This window comes from Rattus norvegicus, chromosome 16, assembly GCF_021556685.1.
Source record: "Rattus norvegicus strain SHRSP/BbbUtx chromosome 16, alternate assembly SHRSP_T2T, whole genome shotgun sequence".
In the NCBI taxonomy this organism is placed as follows: Eukaryota; Metazoa; Chordata; class Mammalia; order Rodentia; family Muridae; genus Rattus; species Rattus norvegicus.
The window spans coordinates 17,999,090-18,016,287 of record NC_141549.1 but is presented as its reverse complement, the minus strand read 5'-3'; the positions used below and the strand labels follow the sequence as shown (position 1 = coordinate 18,016,287).

Here is a 17,198-nt window from a genome sequence, read left to right as displayed (position 1 = left end):
TACCCACACATGAACACTCATCCTCACGGCCATGCACATCACACACATAAAAGAACACAGCACATCAAGAACCTTGATTAGAAGAAACCTGTAAGTCTTCAGTTGGCCAGAATGTCAATGGACACAGTCAAAACCATCTAAATGTAGGTAGAATTGTAGCCTACAGTGTCAAAGCCTGATGCAGTAGGATTCTGTTAACACAACTAATGTGAAGAGCCTGGTGTAAAATAATGTGTGGAATGCTTCAGAGATTGCTCTGTCTACAGGAGGGTTTGTCGGCGCCACACTCATGAGTAGGTCTGAATAATTCAGTGTGCTCTTTATTTTATTACTGAAAATAAATGTTTTAGTGAAATTATTTAATAAGCTTTACTTAAATAGTTGCATGTGGTTAACCTATAGTAAAGTCAGTTAGTAACTTTTCCGGCTTTTAATTTAAACATTGGATTGAATGTCTTCCTAGTATGTGAACAGTCTTAATTTTTATGCATTTTTAAAATAATTGCATCTAATGGACCTATAAAAAGGTTTAATTGGGCTCTTGTCATGGATCATGAATTCAGAACAAATGACTTAAAGTGGGTTTAATTATTTTGCACTTTTTTTTTTCAGGGCCTTGCACTTCCTAGGCAAGCGCTCTACCACTGAGCTAAATCCCCAACCCCTATTTTTCACTTTTTTTTAACCCAAGAAAATCAATAACTTTATTTTTTCCCCAAATACACAGAGGATTAATCCAAGAAGAGGTTTTGTGATGTAAACTAGATTAAGTATGTCCAAAATCTAAGAGATGCAGGATAGAAGCCCCACTGCCCAGGGCCTGCCCATCAGAGGGGAAGCCAGGTCTTTGATGGTTTTGGAGTTCAAGTGAGGGGTCCTCATCTTCAGGAGTCTGCTGCTGACACACTTGACTGAGGAAGTCGGTGAGGCTTTCATTGACTCTCACAATGTTCTTGACCATGTGCTGCATGACTTCCAGTCTTTCACTCTCCATGTATCCTGTGTAATACTGCTGCTTTAAATTCCATTTCCCTTGGCCCAGCACCATCCGAGACAGGCAGGAAGCTGAAGCCTGAGGAAAGGGATGTCATAGTTGATGAGTGTCAGCTCCATCAGATGCTTGGCTAAAGCGTGTTGTTCAACATTGACCTCCCCGCGCGTTTGAGGCTCACCTTAAGAAGTAGAGTGGCCAAGGCCAGCCCAATTCCAAATTCAACTCTTTCGAAATCAGAGCCTCCATTTCTCAGATTTGGGAACCAGTGTAAGCATTGTCTGTCATGTAAACAAACTCTTCAATACTCAGAGAAAATGGCATTTGGAAGCCAAAAGCAGAGCTGTGATCCCAACCAGCCGCAGCTTCTTCCTGCAGACCCGCTGAACCTGTAGGAACTGGGCCATGATGGCACTGCACATATATGGAGTTTCCTGTAAAAGCCTAAACTTAGAATGGACTTAGACCAACTTTATTTCCTGTTTCTTCCGAAACTGCCTGGTTAGTCACATGGCTCTTAGCTTTAGATTAACTCCTGCATCAATATTCCTCAAATCACTGCACACCTTTGGGCATCAGAGTAGCAACATGAGGGTCACCCTGGGAAGTATAGATGAGGCATAGCCACTCTGGTCTATAGCACCGCTAAGAGTTCTATTTTTGGCTTTTACTATTGTCTTCAAGTATTTTATAGTTTAAAAATATTTTACTTTATTTATAATATTTTATATAATAATTTATATATGTATAGAACATATCTGCAAGATAACATAAAGAGATCAACTTCACAATTTTTCAAAATTTTCATTTTGTCAGAATTATTGCCAAATTCTGGTGAAAATTCCTTATGTAGTGGGATCCTACTAATTAATGCTCTATTCCCATGTAAATTTTATCATATTTATGTTACAGCTTTTTTTTTCTTTTCTTTTTTCTTTTTTTCGGAGCTGGGGACCGAACCCAGGGCCTTGCGCTTGCTAGGCAAGCGCTCTACCACTGAGCTAAATCCCCAACCCCTATGTTACAGCTTTTTAATCATAATTTTCCCTTCTCTTATCAAAAGATTTATCCCACTGGTTTAAGTGTACCCTGGGTCAGTGATCACCAGTACCAAGCCTTCGGCCACATCAAATGTAACGGATTGCAGGAGTGAATCTATCTACATACCATATCTGATTTGTTCATCAGGAGTATAATTTTCCTTTACTTTATTATTTTGTGTATGTGTGGCATGTGTAAGCATGGTGGATGTGGTAAGTGCATAGATGTGTGTGCCTGTGTTCCTTTAGAGGGCAGGGGAGGATGTCCTTCTGCCCTACTCTTTGCCTCAGTCAGTCCCTTGGCACCATGTCTCTCCCTGAGCTAAGAGCTAGGCTAATAATCATCCGTTGATGTTGTGTCTCTAGGTAAATTGCCAGAATAGAACTCTAAGAAGGGGTCTGCATGGCTGTGTAGTGCAGTAAAGGTCTCACTGCACAGAAGTAACTTCCAAACATCTCTGGCTTGACTTGTAAATTAGCAACATAGAAGCAAGCCCACATCATGTAGCTGCTCTTATCATAATGTAGATGTAAGAACATACTATTTGCAAATATGACTCCTTCTAATTTTGAGGCAAGAGAGTTGGTGAACCAAGGTTGAAGCACCCACTGGGAGCTATAAAGGAAAGTAGGTATTAGCGGGTGACACCATACAGAAGCTGAGGCGTGTGTCAATCTTAGTGGAAACTCACTATGTAAAGAAAGCTTTCACTGTTGGCCTAATGTCAGTTGGTGTTCTTGGCACTGGCACACATAAACACAAGTAGATGATAAATCCTTTATGCTGTTTAACAAATGTGGTATTAGTCATCTTTTAATATCAGCCAGTTCATATTATCCCTTTGCCTAAATGTGATCCAGTTTGTGTATGGAAATCCTCTTGCCTGGGGGAGGGGGCACAGAGAAATCGAGTGCTTACGTGTATGAAGCTTGAGTGTGGTCCCCAGCACCTACATAAAAAGCTGAGCTCAGACACAAACACTGGTGATGTCAGCAGAGAGGGCCAGACTCAGAAGATGGCGAGGCTTCCTGTCCGCCCCCACTCTAAATTCAGGGATACCCTTTCTCAGGAGAATAAGACGGAGAAGGAAAATGACACCTGATGTCCTCCTCTGGCTTCTGTGCACCCACAAGTGTGCATATAAGCACACAGCACACACAAAGGAAAAAATGTTTTAATTCTGGATTCTAAAGATGGGAAAGCTGCCTAGGGATGGTGCTGCCCACAGTGGACCAGGCCCTCCTACATACATGAACAAGAAAATAATGCAGACATGACGTGCCCACTGTCGGGTGGCAGCCACTGCTCAGTTGAGGTTTCCTCTCCTCACATGTGTCCAATTGACAACTGAAGCTACCTATGACAACTAGGCAGTCTCAGGTCTAGCTTAGTCCTACCTACCATTGACCTAGTCCTGAAAAGTAGACTTATGAGTCCTAAATCTCCTTCTGGCTGGCACCTTTTTGTTCTCCAAATTTAAGATTCTTGGGGAAATTCCTATTTCTTGAGGTTCATCATTTCATTAGTCTGGTAGATTGCAAGACATGTCTCTGTTAAATATCTTCATTTCTGTGCAGTCAGTTACAGAGGCAGAAAGGGTCTACCATACAGGAAGAAGTGAAATGCTCACCCTGGAAAGTCAAGAGCAAGTTCTGAAATGGCTACTCCCTGAATGAAAATGTTTGACATGAAGGCCGTTGGGTATGGTTGAGAAGGTTTATTGTAGATAGGAGAAAAATATAGCCAAAGGAATCTAGAAGAGTCCAGAATGAACATGGCTAGCAGACGACCCTGAGAGGTGAGGCTGCTGAGAGCAAGAGAAGAAAGAATGGGGAAAGAGGATTAAGAGACATCCAGGAGGGGTTGGGGACTTAGCTCAGTGGTAGAGCGCTTCAAGGCCCTGGGTTCGGTCCCCAGCTCCGAAAAAAAAAGAAAAAAGGAGATAGAGAGAGATATCCAGGAGCTAAAAGATAACAGGATGAGAGGCTGGGGGAAAGGAAGCCCAGCCCCAGGCCAGCAGAGGTTTAAGGTAGGGAGTAAGGTGACAAGTGCTGGGAGAGGTGACCAGTGTCTACTTGGATCTGTTTTTGTTTTTTTTTTTTTTTCTTTTTCTTTTTTTCGAACCTGGGAACCGAACCCAGGGCCTTGCGTTTGCTGGGCAAGCGCTCTACCACTGAGCTAAATCCCCAACCCCTGCTTGGATCTGTTAATAGGCACCTCAGCCATTTGTCCCGGGTTTCTGTGAGAACTAACACCCCTCAAAATGGGGCCAAGTGGCTGGCTTTTACCCACCTGCTCCTTTAGGCCCAATCTCATAATTTATGCAGCTCTCTCTTGGACAGAGTTAAGCAGTGCGCTGTGCCGGGACAGTTCTCTATAGTACCTGGCTCCTTCTTGCTCCCCTTCAAGTATACTATGTTGAACCAAATCACGTGATGTGAAAGATCCCGCCTTCTAAAAGGTTATTTAAAAAAAAAAAAAAAAAAAACAGACTTTTTCATTTGTTCTGGGGAGTAGTCTGGGACACCTGACCTTTCTTTGAAGACCCTATTGTTTAGATCTGCAAAATTGTACTGTTTCCGTCTAATGGTGTCCCTTCCACCTACAGGGCTGATCATGGCTTGAGGCCCTTTATAATAAACCTCGTTCCTAAAAAGAATTTCCTTTGTAGAGAGCCGCTGAGGCTTTTTCTTAACTGCTGGAACGCATAGTTTTTAATGTTTTCACGGACTGTTTCATTATAACATTTTCATTCATGTACATAATGTAACTTGTTAATATTCAAACACATACAGACCTTTGCCCTCTCTTGCTCCTCTCGAATTCTCCTTTCGTCTTTCATGTCTTTGTGAGTCCCAATGAATCTCATTAGTGTTGTTGACAGGAGAGGGAGTGGTTGTGTCAGTAAGAGGAGGAAGTATAAAGGTATTCTGTCACTCACTCAGGCCTCAGACTGGAACTGTGGGCACCAGCAATGAGGACTAAAGGAGCGGCGGGTACCAACTAGCTCAGGGCGCCAAGAGGCAGCTCCTTGTCCACCATCTCTTTTCCTTGCGGTTTTCAGCAACCAACTGTGGGAGTCTGGGACAGTTTAGTTCCCTTGGCTGTATGAAGTCTGATCTTAGGAACGGTCGTGAGGTCCGCAGGAAACTGCCGGTGTGTGAGCTGCCCAATCAAGAGCGCCGGCGGGCGGTGCGGAAGTTCCTCACCCGCCATCTTTCTTGCTGGCGACTCCTCAGCTGAGGAAGTCCAAGTTGCAGAGTCTCCGCGGCCGTGTGAGCGTCTGTTCCGGAGCCTCTGTGGAGCCGCGGCAGCCCGAGGCACAGACATGGTGAGCCAGGCGAGTGGCGGGGCTGTGCGAGGCGCCCTTGGTCCCAGGCGGCGGGATCCTGGTGCCGCGCCGGGGCTCCCGGCAGCGCTGCCTCGGGGACTGAAGGGCGGCTGCGCACTGTCGCCTGCGGCTCCAGAAGAGCTGCTTTTCCCCTTACGAAAAGTCAGACGAAAGCTGGAGGATATGGAGCAGAGCTGGAGGTTTAGGAGACAGTTCTTGAGAGCGAGACTTCACGCCCCGCCATGCACGGACGCCAGGGGAGGTCACCCCTTGTCCTGCTTTGTCACGGCCCACTTTATTCCTGAGACCGGGTTTCTTGCTGAACCTGTGGCTAGGCTCCCTGCTAGCAAGCTCCAACGATCCTCCCGGCTCTGAAACCATGTCTGGCTTTTACTTGGGTGTTTTTTTTTTTTTTTAATTTATTTGAACTTGGATTCTTATCCTTGCTCAACGAGCACTCTTTCCCAGGGAGTCATCTCCCACCAGACCCAAGAGGCATGTTTAATTTAGATTTTAAGCTCAGAGATTAATGGAAGTGATCCTGGGAAAACTGAGGCATACCCAGGTGTGAGTGGGCTTCTCAAGGGGCAGTCATAGTTGATTTCTATGGTACATATAAGTCTTTGTCGGCGGCTCTCACGTTTAGGATTGAAATATCCTCTTGGTAGATTATTCCTTTATCGAGTATGACATGACTATCTTTATCCCTTCTGACTTAAGATCTGAGGCAAGAACTTTTCAATTTTTGTCATCTCTGTGCATATGGTACTTGAGGGTTTAAATGTTTATCTTACTCTTGGGTTAAATACTGCTCTCACTTCTGTTCCTTTTTCCAGTAACAAATGATTGGACTTTTAAGTCGTGGTCAAGTTCAAATCACAATGAATTGCAAACGTATCGATTTTTTCTTTCTTTCTTTTTTCTGTTCTTTCTTTTTTTCTGTTCTTTCTTTCTTTCTTCCTTTCTTCCTTTCTTTCTTCCTTCCTTTCTTTCTCTCTCTTTCTTTCTTCCTTTCTTTCTTTCTTTCTTTCTTTCTTTCTTTCTTCCATCTAGACCTTACATATCCTAGGCTGTTAATAAACTTAGTTTATAGCCAAGCTTGACTTTAAATTTCTGGTAGGGGCTGGGGATTTAGCTCAGTGGTAGAGCACTTACCTAGGAAGCACAAGGCCCTGGGTTCGGTCCCCAGCTCCGAAAAAAAGAACCAAAAAAAAAAAAAAAAAAAAATTCTGGTAGTCTTATGTTCACCTTCCAAATGCTGGGATTATATGAACACATCGCTACCCCCTGGTTTTTGCAGCACTGGAATTTAAACCCAGGGCCTCATGCATGCTATGACAAAGATCTACCACAAAGCAACAGAGCTATAGGCCCAGCTCTATGTCAAATTTTATTCCTGAGTAACTTCTCTGTGGTCGTTGCTTAATATTGTTTGACTGAACTTTGTCCTCATGGTATACAATGGGATCCACATGGTATTTATTTGACTATTATCAAGTGGCTATGTCTTTCTTTACATGTGGTTTAAATGCTTTAGTAATTTTTCCATCTTTACTGATGTGATGGTTTAGTTTACACTCAGCACACTCATCCTTCTTGATTTCTTGAATTGCAGATATTTTCCTTCTACTTTGTCTTTGACCCCATTAATTATGATATCTTTCAAGACATTTAACTACTTTTTTTCCTCCTTTCAAATACAGTATAAATCATGGAGTTCCCTCCCTCCCCCTTTGATTCAATCTTTCTACCTCCTATAATGGGCACCACAGGAACCCAAACCTGATGTGTATTACTAATCACGTGTAAAACCGAGCATCCCCTTACAAACAGACTAGAATAAGAACTTCCCCGAGGGATAGGAAACAGTGGTTATGTGCATAGGGAAATTGGAAATCCTGGATGCTGCCAGTCAAAGAGTAGCATAAGCTGTTTTAGTCCCAGCTCTGCAGGCAGAAACAGGCAGATCTCTGTCATATGCAGACTTGCTCTGTCTATGGAGAGTTCCAGGCCAAGACTACATAGTGAGATTGCTTCTGAAAAGGAGAGACTAAGGGTTGAACGCTGGGAGCTGAGTGCAGGATGGCTTACGTAGCTGTTCACCCTGTGGGCTGTAACCACCCAGGACAGGGAAATGTTGATACAACAATCTGTCCTGATGCTGCCTGTCCTTACCTCAGTAATAAACAGAATAAATAGCATTCCTATGACAAAGGGGAGGATATCAGGGTGGTAATCTGCAGTAGACAACAGTCCTGCTCTGCTTTGGGTGACTGTCCATACACTTGCTCTTTAATTTACTAAATTCCCACATTGATCCCTGTCCCTTCTCAATAATTTATGTACCAGAAAAGTAAACATTTAGAATCAAAGTCACTTCCTTTTCTTTTTCTATTTCTCATGTATGCAAGTGTACACGAGCATGAGAAAGCCCAGGGTTAGTGTTAGGAATCATCCTAAATCACTTTTACACACCATTCATTAAAGTAGGGTCTTAAAGCCAGGGCTCACTGAAATGGGTAATGGTGCTACCTAACTACCTAGCTCCAGAGACCTTGTGTCTCCAATTTCCAAGGCTATTATTTCAAGCAGGCCATTATACCTACCCAGCATTTACTGGTCTCAGAGGATCTAAACTGACAGGTACTTAACTTCTAAGCCATCTTCTCAGACAAACATTGGAATTCTTTAGTATGCTGGGTGCCTTCTAGGATGACTGTATTCTCAGAGATTCAAACAGGAAATCACACATACTACAGTACAGATACTGGACCCCACACACCTGGAAACACTGAGACTCATGCATCGATTCTGGGCACAGGTATGGTCTGTGGCAGAGAAGCATCCTGCATATAGTGCCTTCAGGACTTCAAGGGACAGACATCCCCAGCAATCCTACCTATCAAGGAAGACGTCACATAGTCTTCAGGGTTGAGTCCAGAAAGGGAAGCAGCAGATAGAGAATATCACTTATTTACCCTCTAGGGATGAGTTCTATTAGGATAAAAGGCCTCAGACCAGGAGTGGGCCTTCATCGGGGAGAGTCTTAGAAGGGAACAAAGTACATTGTGTTGGGGATGGGGTAGGGCAGAAAAGAGGCCTTCAGAGAAAGCCCCTTAATAACGAAAACGATGGCTTTTCTATCCTGTTGGTCTAGCAGTAACCCCTACACCATGTGATTCAGTTTGATAGCCTACTAGCAAAGAATATGGAATGGTCAGGTAATGATTAGGGCCATAAATTAGAGAGACTATGAAAACCATAGCACAGACAGCTTCTTCACACTGTCCCAGAGGGAAAACATGAGGGTGGCCTGATGTCTTTAGGCTGTGGGATCTGGCCTCTTAAAATAACTAGTATCTTAAAGGGACATGATGAATATCGGAGGGTAGCAATAGCCAGATACCCATGGATATTCTTTTTAGCACTGCCCCAAGTCCTCTTTGTATCTCTTGCATTTGTTTTTTCTGGAGACGTTTCTTTCTTTCTTTCTTTTTTTTTTTTCCTTTTTTCTTTTTTTCGGAGCTGGGGACCGAACTCAGGGCCTTGCGCTTGCTAGGCAAGCGCTCTACCACTGAGCTAAATCCCCAACCCCAAGACGTTTCTTTCTATCTCATCACAAGATCTTCTTCTGCAGGAACCTGAGAGACTTCTAAGTCACAAAGATTTTATTTCCTGCTGAACAGGATTGTCCACAGATTTACACATACATACACACACACACACACACACACACACACACACACACACACACACACACACACACACACATATCCTGCATGCCAGAAGAGGGCAACGGATCTCATAATAGATAGTTCTGAATATCCATGTAGTTCCTGGGACTTGTTCTTAGGACCTCTGGAAGAGCAGCAAGTGCTCTTAACCTCTGAGCCATCTCTCCAGCCCTGGCCACAGCTTTCTTGACCCATGCAGACTTCATGACTGCCAAATCTGAGCATAATCTGCCAAAGATACATCGTAGCCTGAATCCTGGGTCCCTTTCCTCTCTTGAGTGTGGAAACTATATCTGGGAGAGATCACACTAGCTGGCCAGAACTGCAGTCAGGCCAGAGTGGCAGCTCCTGAAGCCACAGGCCAGCCCCTCCAGCTCTGTGGCCATCCTACAGGTCCCTGCTTTCCATGATTCATTCGTCCCCACCCTCGCCCTGCTGCCTTGCTCTCTCCAGGAGAGAGATCACCACAAAGCCTAGACTAGTTTGAAATTTCCTATGTAGATCAAGCCATGACCTTGAACTCACACAGTCAGCCTGCCTCCGCCTCCCACCTTCTGGGATCAAAGACGTGCACTAACACAACTTGTTTTTTATTATAAGAAAACTCTCTGTTGTGTCCTAAAGACTTGACTGACTTTTCAAAGCTTAGCATTTTATTGTTTTCATTTAATTACAGTGAGGTGATTACTAACATGAAATACAGATGACCGTAATAACAGCATCCAATTAGACGTCGGTTTGCTGTGGACCTGCACAGTTTAACATTTTGTCAAGTTCTACCATCAGTCTGCTGTGTGTGTGTGTGTGTGTGTGTGTGTGTGTGTGTGTGTGTGTGAGAGAGAGAGAGAGAGAGAGACACAGCATCCAATGTGTCAGAAAGCCAAATTCGTCCCTGCTGTGTTTTGAAATATGCATTAAATTGTTTTTAATGATAATTACACTATTGTGCTATAGAACACTTCCTTTAATCTTATGTATCACTTACTCCATTTTGAACTACTAGATATTATATTCACACTTCCAAATGTTACTTTTTAGTGTAATCACAGGAAATGTATATTTCTCAGGGAACATGTTGTTTCAACTGGTGTGAAGTCTGTAGAATGAGCTCATTAAAGACATGTCCCAGCATCTAGAACAAGTACCAACATTCAGAGCAGATGCTGTAAAACAACTACAAGAAGTGTTTTGAAAATCAGGCTCCTCTTGGCAGTTACAGTGACGAGGCCCGTCATCTAGACACAAGGAAAAGAGACGGCACGTGCAATGACACCTTAGGGATGCCCAGCAACTTACCACAAGTCATTAGATGTCACTGTTCTGTTAGTTCCTCAGCACAGGGCTCAAATCTAGCGCCAGAAAAGTTGTTTGATAGTGAGCGTAACATAACGGTCAACTCACAGAATAAATGTCAGGCGTTCCCAGCACCATGAGCATTTCCTATGAACTGAGGATGGGTCCCGAGTGCTGCCAGTTTCACCTTGCTCCTGAAAACATATGTGGTTTGTTTAGGAATCAGTGACCTTTGAGGATGTGGCTGTGAACTTCACCCTGGAGGAGTGGACTTTGCTGAATCCTTCACAGGAAAATCTTTACAGAGCTGTGATGAGAGAAACCATCAGGAACCTGCATGATATAGGTAAGGGGGATAAAACTGTAGGCATATATTTTTTACAGCGTACTTTAATAAAGGTTCAACCTCCCCTCTAGCCCACCACCTACCAGAGATAGTAGAAAAGAAGGGTTATTAGGATATGGGGGGAAGTAGGTCGGTTTAGAAATAGTTTTGGGGGACATTGCTAATCTTCATTGTTCTCAGTCAAGTCCACTAGCACACATCAAGCACTTGGCGGACACACGCATGAGTCAGCAAGGGCAGTTCAATCCAGAAGAAACTGTGAGGCTCACCAGTCAGCCCGAGTTCACAGAAGCGGCAAGAAGCCGCGTGAACCTCATGAGTTCTTTGGTGAGTTTCTCTCTATGAAGTCACCATAAGCAAAGCCCAGCAACGCCATGTAAGGCAAACAAGCACATGCAGCCAGCAGTTAAGAGCAGTGAAGAGGAGCAAAGTAAACCAGTGCGCGACCTCCCACAGCCTGTGGCGTCATATTTATATTCCTTTTACACACCATGCGTCCTTTCGTGTGTTTGCTATAGCAAAACATCCTTTCACCTGTGTCCCCTTCAGCAAAACATTCTTTCACCTCTCTGCCCTAGCGAAACAGCGATTTATCCCAATTCTCCAAAGAAACTACAAATTTCCACTTTATATATAATTTCTTCATTCCGAGAACAATGCACAGTGCCCATCAATGCTGTTCTATGGCCTGGGATATGAAAATGGATTTATATAAATCAACTTGGTGTGGTCACAATGTAACAGGAGCTTGAGTCATATTTTGCATAATAATTCATAATGGGTTTTCTGGGTCTGCTTTTAGGACAGAAATTGGGAGAACAGAACTCTGAAAATGCATACAAAAGTCCTGGGGGAAATCGAAGGTAATTTGCACTCGTAAGAAAAAGTAATACTTCTCAGGAAACTTGGAATTGCAAAAAAATATTTCAAACAAACAAAACAAAGTAAGCCAAGCTTCAAAGTGATTTACTTTCAAAATATCTTAAATATATCTACTGACTGAGCATCTGTAATTCAAACTTTTAAATATGAATTTAAGTATAAACATGATACCATAAATGATACTTTCTGATGTTTTAATGTTATACAAACTTCATCTCATACCCAAAATTATTAAAGCGATTGTATGACATTACGTCCAAGTATTGGATGCAAGGTATGTTTGCATTTAGATCTCACCTCTTGTATACATTCTAAGCCTTAAAGATTTAACATATTTGCCCTTTGTTTTGGATGGGAATGCTTAAGCTATATTTAAATGTAACAGATTTTCTTTCTTTTTTTGGGAGGTGTTTATTTGTTTAATTTAATTTTTTTTTTTTTTTACTTAATCACTTTACATCTGCTCACTGAGCCCTTCCAGTCACCCCCTCCTACAATCCTTCCCCCGTCCTCTTCTCTCCTCCTCTGAGCAGATGTCCCTCGCCATCCCTACACCCTGGCACCTCAAGTTTCTGTGAGGCTAGGTGCTTCCTCTCCCACTGCACTGAGGCCAGACAAGGCAGCCCAGCTAGAAGAACATATCCCAGAGTCAGGCAACAGCTTTTGGGAGAGCCCACGTTCTAGTTGTTCAGGACCCACAAGAAGACCAAGAGGCAAATCTGCTGCATATGTGCAGAGCAGCCTAGGTCTGGTCCGTGTATGGTTTTTGGTTGGTGGTTCAGTCTCTGAGAGCCCCACGTGTCCAGGTTAATTGACTCTATTGTTCTTCCTGTGGAGTTCCTATCCCCTTCAGGGCCATGCAATCCTTCCTCCTATTCTTCCATAAGTCCCTAAGTTCCAGCCACTGTTTGGCTGTGGGTGTCTATATCTGTCCACGTCAGCTCTGGGTAGAGCCTCTCAGAATACAACTTTCTCCTGTCTGAAAGCATAACAGAGTGTCATTAATAGTGTTAGGGATGGGCTGGAGAGATGGCTCAGTGGTTAAGAGCACCGACTGCTCTTCCCGAGGTCCTGAGTTCAAATCCCAGCAACCACATGGTGGCTCACAACCATCTGAAATGAGATCTGATACCCTCTTCTGGTGTGTCTGAAGATAGTGACAGTGTAATCATAATATATAATAAATAAAATATTTAAAAAAAAATAGTGTTAGGGATTGGTGCTTGCCCGTGGGATGGGTCTCAGGTTGGGCTGGTTATTAGTTGGCCATTCCCGTAGTCTCTGCTCCATCCTCAGTGCCTGCATTTCTTGTAGCCAGAATACATTTTGGGTTAAGATGTGTGTGGGTTGGTGTCTTTCACTCCCCTGGGGTTCCTGCCTGGCTACAGATGTGGCCTCTTCAGGTTCCATACCCTTGATGTAGTGAATCACAGCTAAGTTCACCCCCATTGAGTCTTGGGCGCTTCCCTTATCCCAGGTCTCTGTCTCATCCTGGGGATGCGCCCCACCTCCTCACCCCAGTCAGTTGCAGATTTTCATTCATTTTTATGGCCATCCAGTCATTTCTCTATCCTTCCCCATACTTGATCCTCCCCATACCACCTCCCTCCCAGTTCCCTCCTTCTGTCTGCCTGCCTCTTATGACTATTTTCCCCTTCTAAGTGAGATTCAAGCTTTCTTGCTTGGACCTTCCTTCTTGTTTAGCTTCTTTGGGTCTGTGGAGTACATGGTATCACATGGTATCTGTATTTTATAGCTGAGTATATACCATGCATGTCCTTTGGGGACTGGGTTACCTCACTCAGGACGGTATTCTCAAGTTCCATCCATTTGCCTGCAAAATGCATGATGTCTATATTTTTAATAGCTGTTTTTAATAGTATTCCATTATGTAGACAGACTACATTTTCTTTATCCATGCTTGAGTTGAGACATCTGGGTTGTTTCCGGTTTCCGGCTGTTACAAATGAAGCTGCTGTGAACATAGTTAAGCAAGTGTCTTTGTGGGATGGTGGAGCATCTCTTAGGCATATGCCTAGGAGGGTGTAGCTGGATCTTGAGGTAGAACTATTCTCAGTTTTCTAAGAAACTGCCAAATTGATTTCCAAAGTAGTTGTACAAGGTTTTTTGTTTGGTGGTGGTGGTTTTTGTTTTGTTTTGGGACAGGGTTTCTCTGTGTGGCCCTGGCTGTCCTAGAACTCACACTATAGACCAGGCTGGCCTTAGAAATCTACTCGCCCCTGCCTGAGTGAGGTAACCCAGTCCCAAAAGGACATGCATGGTATGTACTCACTTATAAGTCGATATTAACCATAAAATACAGGATACCCATGTTACACTCCAGAGACCCAAGGAAGCTACACAAGAAGGAAGGCCTAAGCAAAGAAGCTTGAATCTCACTTAGAAATGCCCCTCCCTCCCCCTCCCTCTGTCCCTACCCCTGCAGTGCTGGGATTAAAGGCATTGCACCACCACTGTCTGGCTGTAGCACAGATTTTTCAATGTTTGCAAAATTCTTAACTTTGGGGAAAATACAGAGAAACCCTACATGATTATCACTGCTTTGACTAATGGTAATTAAGCTGTCTTACTGAACCTTCACTCCATTTTGTATAGTTTATTTAGGATGTAAAGCTTACACTTTTCCTGATAATGTAAGAGTAAGTTTTCACCTTTAAGTAAATGTAAAATCACTTTGTAATGTTCTGTGCTTTTGTTACAGATATCAAGTGGTAGAGAAGCTCTGTGAGTATGAAGAAGATAGTCAATGGGAGGAAATCTTCAGTGAGATTCCGGATCCTGTGAGCCAGAAAACGGGGAAGAACCCCTGTGGAAGCCATGTGTGTGGAGAAGGCACCTGTGGAAGCCATGTGTGTGGAGAAGGCACCTGTGGAAGCCATGTGTGTGGAGAAGGCACCTGTGGAAGCCATGTGTGTGGAGGAGGCACCACTGGTCATTCATCTCTGAATGTGTCCTTTGGAGGTCAGACTAGATGCAAAACACATGCGTATAAAGAACAAGGAGAGAAGCCATGTAAATATAAAGACGATGGAGTGGCTTTTGGTTCCCCCCAAAGCTTTCTGAAGCATGAACAGTTTTACGCACAAGAGAAACCCTATGTCTGTAAACAGTGTGATAAAGCCTTTAAGTATCTCAGTTCTCTTCAGAATCATAAAAGAACCCATACTAGGGAAAGAAACTATGCATGTAAACAATGTGGGAAATGTTTTAAGAGACAGAGTAATGTTCAAGTCCATGAGAGAAATCACACAGGAGAGAAACCCTATGTGTGTAAGCACTGTGGGAAAGCCTATTCTTCCTACAGTACCCTTCAAGCACATGAAAGAAGTCACACAGGAGAGAAACCCTTTGTGTGTAAGGATTGTGGGAAAGCCTATACCTCCTACAGTACTCTTCGAGCACATGAAAGAAGTCACACGGGAGAGAAGCCCTATGTGTGTAAGCACTGTGAGAAAGCCTATACTTCCTACAATACTCTGCGAGCACATGAAAGAAGTCACACGGGAGAGAAACCCTTTGTGTGTAAGGATTGTGGGAAAGCCTATACTTCCTACAGTACTCTTCGAGCACATGAAAGAAGTCACACGGGAGAGAAGCCCTATGTGTGTAAGCATTGTGGGAAGGCATTCACTCAATCCAGCTACCTTCGAATACATAAAAGAACTCACACAGGAGAGAAACCCTACATCTGTAAGCAGTGTGGGAAAGCCTTTGCTCGTTCTAGTCACCTGCAAATACATAAAAGGAGTCATACAGGAGAAAAACCCTATGTATGTAAGCAGTGTGGGAAAGCCTTCGCTCAATCCAGTTACCTTCACATACATCAAAGAAGTCACACTGGAGAGAAACCCTACATCTGTAAGCAGTGTGGGAAAGCCTTCACTCGTTCTAGCCACCTGCAAATACATAAAATAACTCATACTGGAGAGAAACCCTATTCATGTAAGCTATGTGGGAAAGCCTTCACTCATTCTAATTACCTTCAGATACATAGAAGAATTCACACAGGAGAAAAACCCTATGTGTGTAAGGAGTGTGGGAAAGCCTTTGCTCGGTCCACTTCCCTGCACATACATGAAGGAACTCACAGTGGCGAGAAACCTTTTGTATGCAAGCAATGTGGGAAAGCCTTCACTTTGTCCAGTTCCCTTCGAAGGCATGATGTAGTTCACTCAGAAGAGAAACCCTATATTTGTAAGTGTTGTGGGAAAACCTTTGATTGTTACAGTAGCGTTCAGAAACATGAAAAGACTCATAGGGAAAACAGACTCTGTTAGTGTACTAAATGTGAGGAAACTTAGTTGCTCTGATTCCTTTAAAATACATGACATAGCTGACACTGGAAAGAAACCCAAGGTTTGTATCCACTATGGGATGCTTTCATTGACCACAGTTCTTTTTGATACCATGAAGGATTCCCACTGGAGAAAATCTGGATATAATACAGGGAGATGTTCACTTATTCTGCTTCTTTAACAAACATGGAAAAACTTACACTGGAGAGAAATCCTAAATATAGAATGTGGAAACACTTCATTATCACTTGACTTTCCAAAATTCATGAAAATGCGTAATCCCTAGCATGAGAAAATGTTTTCTATCCATTTACAAATGCAAAATAACAGTATAGATAAAAAAAACCCTTGACTAAAACTGATACACCAAAAATAGAATCTTCAGATGGCCCACATACAACAATGCACATAAAATCAGAAGACTAAATATGAAAAACACATACCAGTTTCTGTTCTCCTGTGTGAGATGGCATATACCTATAATTCCAGTACTTGGGAAGCTCAAAACTAAAGATTAAGAGTTTTGAGTTCTGGCTATATCGTCTATCCAATAAAAGAAAATTTTGTTTGTTATTTTTCTTCTTAATGATTTCATTCATATATTCAATGAGTTATGAACATATTCCTTCATTTTCTCACTTCAACTCATTAAATCCAGCTATTGCTGCACATGTGTGCATGAGCATAGCCACTTCCTCAAGCTGTCAATACCTCCTCAGTAAGGGTTGAAGGGTAGAGATCACCTCTCCCATCAATGCTAGAATTTTGACTGTCTTACCCCTATGCAGGTAACCATAAATACTGTGAATTCATGAATATAATAGCCATATAATGAACAAAAGACTGAATTTTACACTATTCCCATCCTCTGACTTGTATTCTTTCTACCTCCTAGAAACATACTTTTAATAAAGTTTGATTGTTGTCTTGGTTAGTGTTCTATTGCTGTGAAGAGACACAATGATTTAATTGGAGTTTGGTTACAGTTTCAGAGGTTTAGTCCATTATCACAATGATGGTACTGGTACGTGGTTGGGAACACAGTGGCATGCAGGCAGACGTGGTGCAGGAGAAGTATACCCCACACTAGATCTGGCACGGCAGTGCCCCAAAGTATCTGGTAGATGTCTTCATCTCAGTCAGCAAAGCATCTCACTAGCTCCATCCCATATCACACTGCTGATGGCTTGTCTCTGAGCCTGGCAACAATCTCACTACCCATCTAGTTTCCAAGGCAGGCTGCCATCATGCCAGAAACACACAT

General features: G+C 43.1%; 1 protein-coding gene and 1 long non-coding RNA gene across 10 annotated transcripts; one reads left to right on the top strand and one right to left on the bottom strand.

Annotated features, from left to right (window-relative positions):
* Positions 1-304: 304 nt before the first annotated feature.
* On the bottom strand, positions 305-10,723 carry LOC134482464 (uncharacterized). Of its 9 annotated transcripts, none has more exons than XR_015640263.1 (4): positions 4,830-5,149; positions 4,325-4,486; positions 1,173-1,425; positions 305-1,072 (listed from the first exon to the last, which is right to left on the bottom strand). It is a non-coding gene; the product is annotated as an uncharacterized LOC134482464 (long non-coding RNA). The 9 variants fall into 9 exon arrangements; XR_015640264.1 differs by having other exon boundaries at positions 570-1,072; positions 1,173-1,272; XR_015640261.1 differs by lacking the exons at positions 4,325-4,486; positions 4,830-5,149 and adding an exon at positions 10,394-10,723 and having other exon boundaries at positions 570-1,072.
* Positions 5,229-16,868, top strand: Zfp878 (zinc finger protein 878). The gene is given in 4 exon segments (NM_001409026.1): positions 5,229-5,363; positions 10,610-10,736; positions 11,539-11,599; positions 14,341-16,868. Coding segments are annotated over 4 exon segments (1,767 nt in total). The 5' UTR covers positions 5,229-5,360; the 3' UTR covers positions 15,917-16,868.
* The last annotated feature ends 330 nt before the right edge of the window (positions 16,869-17,198 follow it).